Source organism: Balaenoptera acutorostrata, chromosome 2 (genome assembly GCF_949987535.1).
Source record: "Balaenoptera acutorostrata chromosome 2, mBalAcu1.1, whole genome shotgun sequence".
NCBI classification, from domain to species: domain Eukaryota; kingdom Metazoa; phylum Chordata; class Mammalia; order Artiodactyla; family Balaenopteridae; genus Balaenoptera; species Balaenoptera acutorostrata.
The window spans coordinates 280,573-290,829 of record NC_080065.1 but is presented as its reverse complement, the minus strand read 5'-3'; the positions used below and the strand labels follow the sequence as shown (position 1 = coordinate 290,829).

General features: G+C 47.8%; 1 protein-coding gene across 1 annotated transcript; it reads right to left on the bottom strand.

Annotated features, from left to right (window-relative positions):
• Positions 1–1,246: 1,246 nt before the first annotated feature.
• LOC130707047 (myosin-8-like) lies at positions 1,247–10,051 on the bottom strand. The gene is given in 9 exon segments (XM_057539711.1): positions 1,247–1,457; positions 2,462–2,557; positions 3,118–3,222; positions 3,407–3,580; positions 3,886–4,011; positions 5,651–5,854; positions 5,935–6,240; positions 7,020–7,144; positions 10,045–10,051. Coding segments are annotated over 9 exon segments (1,293 nt in total). The 3' UTR covers positions 1,247–1,307.
• Between the last annotated feature and the right edge of the window lie 206 nt (positions 10,052–10,257).

The following is a 10,257-nucleotide window of genomic DNA, read 5'->3' as shown; positions in this document are numbered from 1 at the left end:
GTAGTTGTGGTGCATGAGCTTAGTTGCTCCGCGGCATGTGGGATCTTCCAGGACCAGGGCTCGAACCCGTGTCCCCTGCATTGGCAGGCAGATTCTCAACCACTGCGCCACCAGGGAAGTCCCCAGAGTGATTCTTTTAAAATGTGTGTTAATATCACTCCTCTGCTCAAAACACTCCAAAGATTTCCCATCTCACTCTGAGTGAAGAAAAAAGTCCTCAGGTGGCCCTGAAGCCCTACATGATCCCTGAGGTCCCAGGTTCCTCTCTTATGCCGTAACTATCTTGCTCATTCTCCTCTAGCCCTGCTGGCCTCCTTCCTGTCCCTGGGACATGCCAAACTGCCCCTGCCTCAGGGCCTTTGCATTTTCTTTTGTTCCCTCTGCCTGGAATACTCTTGCTTCCTTCAGGTCTCAGCTCAAATGTGTTTTTCTTAGAGAGGCCTTGCTTGACTCCTCTCTACAAAGTACTAACTGCCTCCCTCTTACTTTTTTTATTTCTCATGAGCACTTACCTGACACATTACGCAGCTTCTTATTTTTTTTGTAGATCTTTTTACAAAAATTTTATGTTGGAGTGTAGTTGATTAACAATGATGTGTTTGTTAGTTACAGGTGTACAGCAGAGTGATTCACTTATACCCATACAAGTATCCATTCTTTTTCAAATTCTTTTCCCGTTTAGGTTATTACAGAATACTGAGCCGAGTTCCCTGTGCTGTACAGTAGGTTCTTGTTGATTATCTATTTTAAATATAGTAGACACAGCTTCTTCTTTGTTGACTGCTTTTCTTTCCTTGCAGAATATAAGTTCCCAGAGGGAGGGAACTATGCTTTGTTCACTGCTATTCCCATAGTACTGAGAGCAGTGCCCGGCGCATAGTAGATGCTCAGTAACCACCTGTGGAGTGGGTGCATGAGTGTGTCCTGTCTGAAGGGGTAACCTCAGTGAGTGGTTTCCTTAGTCATTTGTAACAGTCTAGAGAGACTTAATAAAATTAAGTCCAGTAGAAGATAATTGTGTGTGTGTGTGGTGGAGCTGGAGATGGGAAAGGGGATGCTGGGTGGTGAGGCAGGTACAGATATTGAATGTTCCACAAAGCCATATATAATGTTAAAAAAATAATAGCTAGGTGAGAACTGGGTTTGAGAATAAATAATTTTGGAAATAAATGAGTCTGGTTCAGTTTATCAGTTCACTGTAGTTTTTATTTATTCAACATGAAGAGAAAAACATCACAAAGCAAGTGACCCAAAATAGCACATGTTGTGCATTTCTTCAGCCCCTTGGCAGCATCAGGCAGATGTGTTCACTCTGCACTGACTTGTGTGTGAATCTCCCGGCTCTTCACCCGCAGCTTGTTGACCTGGGACTCGGCAATGTCAGCCCGTTCCTCGGCCTCCTCCAGCTCGTGCTGGAGCTTGCGGAATTTGGCAAGATTAGTGTTGGATTGCTCCTCCTAAGAATAAAGTTGTGAGAGTTAGACTTTGTGGTTCTCACTGCACTTGTCACAAACAGGATTATTTCCTCAACTCAGATATTTCCTTCTTACGGTTTGTTTGTCATATCTGATTTCAAATCCAGACAGAACTTGTAACTTCAATTACATTTTTTACTCTAAAGCATGGAAGAAGAAATAGTTTTGAAATGGAAGAGACGAGCTCATTATGTCAAACCCATGTATACGTGAAGTCTATTTACGATGTATGGACTGAGTGGAAAGGAGGAAGAGACCCACGTGCGCTCGCTCACAGAGGTTAGACAGTAAATGTAAGGTCGAATTCTGACTTCGGGAAAATCCCCGTTGAAATGTTTTTGCCATATATTTTGACTCTGGTATACAGAGACGCTGCGGGTGGGGGGATGGGGATAGGAAGAAAGTATGCCCTTTGTTGGTTGGACTTACTACCATTCGTGCCTCTCCCTTTCGTGTTCCCTTTTCTTACCTCTTACCCACTACATTGTGTCTGGAAGAGTGGGGAACAACCAGGAAAAGTGAAGCTGGAGAATCTTTCAACACATCCTAATTTGCTACAGCGAATGTGCAGGGATAAGTCCCTGCTGATGACAGTGGTAGTGAGGGAAGGAGTCAGCTGGGGTAAAAGATTTCTGTTTGGCTTTTGGGAACAATTGATTTTGTGCATTTCTAGAGGGAGAGGAATATTTATCATGGTGTTAGATTTTCTGCTGGATATTCTTTGCAGCTATGAAGTAAGGTGGGTTATTTGGAATTTTCTTTTTTCCCCCAACCCCTACAAATTGCTTAATAATAAAAATATCTCGTCTTGAGGTCTTATTCTATAATTAGGATTTGGGGGTAAATTCATATTTATATCATCTCTCTTAAAATAAGAATGACATATTCTTACTTGGTCTCTTTCTTTCTCATTAACACATTCTCTTAATATACTTTCTACCCCCAACGAAGTTTCCTTCTTCCCTCAAGGGCTTAAAGATACTGACAGCCTCCTCAGCTTGTCTCTTGTATGATTTCACCTTTGCCTGTAATTTATCTACCAGGTCTTGCAGCCTGAGAACATTCTTGCGGTCTTCCTCAGTCTGGAAGTTTGAAAAAAATGGTCTGTATTGAATCCAACAAAATCAACCCACTACAGGTGGTGAAGTAAATCACTTTGATATGATGGCAGGTGGGCCTGGGGTAAATGTGGTCAACTCTGAGGCTTCCTTCATAGTATTGACAGTAGCCACTCTTGTTAAATGTCCACTGTGTGCAGGCACTATATTGGAGAGTTATACACGTCTCTAATCCTTACCTCCCTACTCTGGTGAGTGGATGTTTTTATTCTATTTTACAGGTGATGAATTAAGGTTGAGAGTGTTAGGTAACCTATTCGAGTTTAAAAAGTAAGAGGCAAAACTAGGACTAATACCAGTTTATCTGTCTTTGAAACCTGTATTCTTTCCTCACTTACACGATTTTCTAAAGGCCTTCCTGATTTTCCTAGCTTAGGAAAGGGTCTGTGATAGGTGATTGTGTCATTTGCCCCTTATGTATATCGAGTTAACATGTAGCTATTTGTGAGTACCACATAGTCACCAGGTTTTCAATTTCCCTTTGTGCAGGAAGTCTGGATATTCTAGAAAGCTCTTCCCCTTACCTAGTAGGTGAGTTCCTTTACTCTTCTCTCGTGTTTCCGCAAACCTTTAACAGCCTCAGCATTACGTTTCTGCTCACTTTCAACCTCTCCTTCAAGCTCACGTACCTACAATCAAGAAGGATACTTATATAGTCAGTCTTGGGGGATGTTAATTAACTCAGGACCTACTGACGATATTGGGTGGCTGTCCCCAGCCACAGGATAAGGATGGGAGTCAATATACAAGAAGAGAGACGGATCGGGGAGTGCCGTTTTCACTTCCCGGATTCAGAGAGATTGAGAGACCCACCCTGGCCTCCAGCTTCTGGATGTGCTTCTTGCCGCCCTTCAGGGCCAGCTGCTCAGCCTCGTCCAGGCGGTGGTGCAGGTCCTTCACCGTCTGCTCCAGGTTCTTCTTCGTCCGCTCCAGGTGGGCGCTGGTGTCCTGCTCCTTCTCTGTCAGCTCCTCGGCCATCATGGCCGCCTGGTTAAGTTCACAAGAGGCATCAGTGGGCCACCCACCCCTCCTATGCGGGCACACGGAGGGTGCTGTGAGGCTGGCACTAGGCACGCTGATGCTTTCCTCCTTGCCGCAGCCACCGCTGATGCTGCACGGTTCCCCTCCCGCTTTGCCTCTGCTGAGGCTCCGCCTCCTTCCGTCTCTCCAGGAAGCCACCACTGACTGAATGCAGGGGTGCGGAGAAGACACCTACTTGCAGGTCCCCAAGGGGCGGCGTAGAAGCCCCTTTCTTATCTCCAGACAGCACCTCTGATAAGAATGGAGCGCACATCCGTGCCGGCCTTCTTGGCCTTCTCCTCTGCATTTTTGGACTCCTGGATAGACTTCTCCACCTCTGCCTGGCATTGGGCTATGTCAGCTTCCAGTTTTTTCTTGGTATTTATCAGGCACGTGTTCTACAAGAAAAATTAGATAAGAGGTTCGGGCTACATTTGGACACTTACAGCGATTGGAAGGGAGAGGGTTGGGTGGGGAAAGAAGTCACGCTCGAGAACGTTCCATTTCTTATTTTTCACACAGGTGGGAAAAAAAAAGACTTTCATTTTTGATAGACAGATATCCCAAAACAGGCCCGAGAATTGTACATAAAAGAATTGAGTAAATGATAAATGTGGACATTCAAATATTTGAGGAAGGATAAATTATTTAGTTAAAGGTGCTGGAACAAGGAAATGGTTGACATAACTATGTGAAATGAAAAATAATTCTCATGATCAAAACATTGTACAGAGTTGTTAGGATGATGACAAACGAGGAAACATTTGCAATGTGCATTACTGAAAAAATATTTCCTTCCTTAATATGTAAAAAAGACAAATCATTAAGAAAAAAGGGCAAAAGTACAAATAGCTAAGACACACCAGAAGAAATACAAATAGCTAAGACACACCAGAAGAAATACAAATAGCCAACAAATATGACAAAATGTTCCACCTCATTAGTAATCAATCAAAGAAATAAGAATTTTTAAAATGAGGCATTTTCAACCATAAAATCGGTGAAGATTAAAAAAAAATAATAGCTAAGCACTCTCACTTATTTTCCCCATGGGAGTAAAAATTGGGACAACTTTGTGAAAGACCAGTTTACAACATATCATAAATGTCTTTGCTGTTTTGACCATGAATATATACTTCCAGGAATTTACTTACTTTTAGGAATATTAAGGAAATAGTAATCATGGATATATGTGAAAATTTAGTTATGAAGAAGTTAGTCATACAATCTTCTAATCACAAACATTTTTATTGGGAACAGTGTAAAAATATCCAACCATAGAAGCCTGATTACATACATGTGCCGTAATACACAACTACAATGGACGGCTTTTCTGCCATGAAAGAACCGTATCGTAGAAAACTATTTTAACATATAGAAATATGTTCACAACACGTTGTTAAATGAAAAAAAGTTGCAAAAGGATTGATCACGTTTACAAAAAATATCATATTTTTCTATAGAAACAAGAGCCTAGAATAGGAGATCCCAAAATGCTAACAATATGGTTGGTATTTTTCTAGTTTTTTGGCTAATTCAAAAAATAGTTTTTAAAGCAAGGAATTTTGGGGGAATTCCCTGGCGGTCCAGTGATTAGAGCTTTGTGTTTCCACCGCGCAGGGTGCGGGTTCGATCCCTGGTTGGGGAACTGAGATCCCGTATGCCATGTGGTGTGGTCCAAAAAAATAAGAAATGAAACAAGCAATTCTTTAACTTTCCTAAAAGTAATTATTTCAAAAGACAATCCTAATTTTCTAAGCTTGCAGCTTAAATGTTACTGCCTCTGTGAAGCCTTTTCCAGCCCTTTTATGCAATAATTTGTCATGCCTTGCTCTGATTTCCCCATGATCTTTTATCTTCAGATAAAAGAAAGCTCAGCAATCTGTCCATCTAGAGACCAAGTTATTCCAAGAACTAGGCCTAATGAAAGTTTGTCTTGACCACTAGCCTGGAAGGAGCGGTGGGAACTCCTCTCCATCAAGCCTGGGTCCTGCCTGCCTCCAGGGTGGACCCAGAGTGCAGTGAGGACGGACACACGTGGGAGTGAAGGAGCTGCACGCGGTCGCTGGCCTCCAGCAGCTCGTGCTCCGCCAGCTTGCGGGTGCGCTCCGTCCGCGCCAGGGCCACCTTCCTCTCCTCCGGCTCCTCCAGCAAGAGGCCATTCCTGCGCTCCACGAGGGCCAGCTGCTCCTTGAGATCCTCGCTGCTCCTCAGGGCGTCATCCAGATGCAGCTGGGAGTCCTTCAAGAGAAACCAGGGGTGAGACCGGAGCCCAGGGCAGGCTGAGGTCCCGCCAGGTCCTCCAGGGGCCGTGCACTCACCTTGAGCTGGCTCTGGACTGAGCACAGGTGTTTCTGGGTCTCTGCCACCTGGCGGTTGGAGTGGCCCAGCTGAATCTCCATCTCACTGAGGTCTCTCTCCATCTTCTTCTTCAGCCTCAGAGCAACATTCCGGCTCCGGATCTCAGCATCCAGCACGCTTTGCATGACCTTTGCTGCCCGCTGGCTGTTTCTTTTCAGCTGCTCGAGTTCTTCCTTCCCAGTGATCTTGCGGTCAAGCTCAGATTTCAGCTGGTTCAACTCTAGCTGGACACGCAAAATCTTGCCCTCTTCATGCTTCAAGGAACCCTGATAAAAGTAAAGGAGTGATTGGGATTGCCGGGGGCAGCCACCTTCTTGAATGAGGTTTTTCATCCCCATTAGAATAAAAAGGGTATTATTAGGCTCATTTTACAAATAAATAGAACAGTACTCAAAAAGGTCAAACAGTTTGCTCCCAAATTGTTACTAGTAATGAAACTAGAACTGAAGCTTTGTTGTTAACAATCTTATGTCTTGAGGAGGACAGAGCATTGTTTTCAATTAGTAAAAATTTTGATTACTGTGTCTTTTAAAATAGTGACCATAAGTCAGGAGCCAACCTCTTCTCAAAAAAGACAGAGAAAGACAGAGGAATTGCTCTCCTGTTATCCTGCATAGTGCAAATTTCCCTAGACCCTCTTAAGCATCCGCCCCTCACTGGCCACAGCTGGTGATAGCATCAGGATCCTGCACTCTTTGGACCAGACAGAATTCCCAGCAGCCAAAGATGACCGTGTATAACTCTCTGTTATAACTAAGGGATTCTGAGCTGGCTCTCAGGATGTTTGGTAATTGAGTTCTTGCTTTCTGAGAGGAAGACGTTGAGGACATAATGAACAAGTTTATTTATTCAATAGGAGAAATACGATGGACTAGAGAACACCCATGAGGCGAGGCAGCAGAGAGCAGCTGGTCCCCCCCCCAGGGCGGGGGTGGGGCTGGATTCTTCCCATTGGAGCCCCAGTGCCTCCTGCAGGAAGGGCCCCTGGGGGTGGTCTAGTCCCCTTCCTCAGCACCCCGCCATCCTTCACATTCCAGACACGTGCCTCCACCTCTTCCAGGGCAGCCTGGAGGTCTGACTTTTCCTGCTGCACTTGCTTCCTGGTCTTCTCCACTTCCTGAAGATTCTGGCTCATTTCCGCAATCTGCATGGTTAAGTCAGAAATCTCTTCTGCAAAGGACAGGCTTGATTTAGGCTGTTTTCACAGGCTCTGTCTGATAGCACCGGCATTTGCCAGGGAATTTGGGGATTGGTGATTCATTCATGACCTTCATATAGGAGAGGACAAAGACAGGGAAACCTTTCGGGGGAGGTGTCGACAAGACACAGATGTGTGGCCTCACCTGAAGATGCAGAGAGAGGAACAACAGAACACCTGTATGACCCTGAACCTTCACACGGTACACAAAAGGGTCACAGAGAGGACCGGGGGAGACTACTGTGAGAAAACACATAGAATCATGGTCTCAGAAATAGAAGGGGCTTTAGAGGGCATTGGGTCTGGTCTAGTTTTGTAGGTCAGCGGTCTGAGATCCTAAGGGATCTAGTGACAGGATCAAGGACACAAAGCCATGTAGAGACAGAATCCATGGAAGATATGTTCTGTAGAAGAGCACGGAGCTTAGCAGCCCAGCGAACCCTCTGTTCTCGAGAACAAGGCTTGGCTGTGACTGTGCCTTACATTGGGGAAGTTTGGGTCCCAGGGAAAAGTGAATAGATGTGAGGATTTAGTGGGGCATCGGGAAAGAGGAGGCTGTGACCAAATGGGGGAGTGGTGCCCAGAAGAGAAGGGGGGCTGTCACACACCTGTGATATGGAGAGAGCTGGGGGCTGTCACACCCCTGTGATGGGAAGACAGCTGGGGGCTGTCACATACCTGTGATGGGGAGACAGTAGGGGGCAGTCACATACCTGTGATGTGGAGACGGCTGGGGGCTGTCACATACCTGTGATGGGGAGAGAGTTGGGAGCTGTCAGGCACCTGTGATGGGGAAACAGCTGGGGGCTGTCACATACCTGTGATGGGGAGAGAGCTGGGGGCTTAAAATCACCTGTGATGGGGAGAGACCTGGGGGCTGTTACTCACCTCTAATGGGGAGAGAGCTGGGGGCTGTCACACAACTGTGATGGGGAAGGAGATGGGGATTGTCAAACACCTGGGATGGGGAGAGAGCTGGGGACTGTCAAACACCTATGATGGGGAGAGAGCTGGGGGCTGTCACATACCTGTGATGCGGAGAGAGCTGGTGACTGTTTCATACCTGTGATGTGGAGAGAGCTGGGGGCTGTAACATACCTGTGATGGGGAGAGAGTTGGGGGCTGTCACACACCTGTGATGGGGAGAGCGCTGGGGGCTGTCACTCACCTGTGATGGGGAGAGCGCTGGGGGCTGTCACACACCTGTGATGGGGAAAGACATGGGGACTGTCAAACACCTGTTATGGGGAGAGACCTGGGGGCTGTCACATACCTGTGATGTGGAGACAGCTGGTGTCTTTCAGATACCTGTGAAGTGGAGACAGTTGGGGGCAGACACATACCTGTGATGGGGAGAAAGGGGGGGACTGTAAGGCACCTGTGACGAGGAGACAGCTGGGGGCTGTCACATACCTGTGATGGAGAGAAACAGGGGGCTGTCACACACCTCTGATGGTGAGAGAGATGGGAACTGTCAAACACCGGTGATGGGAAGAGAGCTAGTAGCTGTCACATACCTGTGATGTAGAGACAATGCGGGCTGTCACATACCTGTGATGGAGAGAGAGTTGGGGGCTGTAAGGCTCCTGTGATGCGGAGACAGTTGGGGGCCGTCAGATACCTGAGATGGGGACAGAGCTGGGGGCTGTCTCTCACCTGTGATGTGGAGAGAGCTGGGGGCTCTCACACACCTGTGATGGGGAGAGAGATGGGGACTGTCACATACCTGTCTCGATGAGACAGCTGGGGGTTGTCACATACCTGTGATGGGGAGAGAGCTGGAGGCTGCCACTCACCTGTCATGGGGAGAGACCTGGGGGCTGTCACACACCTGTGATGGGGAGAGAGCAGGGGGCTGTCACTAACCTGTCAAGGGGAGAGAGCTGGGGGCTCTCACACACCTGTGATGGGGCAAGAGATGGGGACTAACACCTGTGATGGGGAGAGACCTGGGGGCTGTCACATACCTGTGATGCGGAGACAGCTGGTGTCTTTCAGATACCTGGGAAGTGGAGACATTTGGGGTGTTACACATACCTGTGATGGGGAGAAAGGTGGGGGCTCTCAGGCACCTGTGACGAGGAGACAACTGGGGGCTGTCACATACCTGTGATGGGGAGAAAGCAGGGGGCTGTCACTCACTTGTGATAGGGAGAGAGCTGGGGGCAGTCGCACACCTGTGATGGGAGAGAGCTGGGGGCTGTCACTCACCTGTAATGGGGAGAGAGCTGGGGGCTGTCAGGCTCCTGTGATGCGGAGACAGCTGGGGCCTGTCATATACCTGTGATGGGGAGAGAGTTGGGGGCTGTCACGCACTTGTGAGGCGGAGACCGCTGGGGGCTGTCACATACCTGTGATCGGGAGAGCGCTGGGGGTTTTTACTCACCTGTAATGGGAAGAGAGATGGGGGATGTCAATCACCTGTGATGGGGAGAGAGCTGGAGGCTGCCATTCACTTGTGATGGGGAGAGAGCTGGGGGCTGTCACCCACTTGTAAATGGAAGAGAGCTGGGTGTTGTCACGTACCTGTGATATGGAGACAGCTGGGGAAGGTCACACACCTGTGAAGGGGGGAGAGTTTGGGGTTGTCACATAACACTTATGTGGAGACAGCTGGGGGCTGTCACATATAATGGGGAGACAGCTGGGGGCTGTCATATACCTGTGATGGGGAGAGAGTTGGAGGCTGTCATGCACTTGTGAGGCGGAGACCGCTGGGGGCTGTCACATACCTGTGATGGGGAGAGCGCTGGGGGTTTTTACTCACCTGTAATGGGAAGAGAGATGGGGGATGTCAGTCACCTTTGATGGGGAGAGAGCTGGGGGCTGTCACATTCCTGTGATGGGGAGAGAGCTGGGGTCTGTCACTCACCTGTCATGGGGAGAGAGCTAAGGGCTGTCACACTCCAGTGATGGGGACAGAGTTTGGGGCTGTCACTCACCTGTAATGGGGAGAGAGCTGGGGGCTGTCACATACATGTGACTGGGAAAGGTGCTGGGGGCTGTCACTCACCTGTGATGCGGAGAAAGCTGGTGGCTGTCACATACCTATGATGGGGAGAGAGTTGGGGGCTGTCAAGCACTT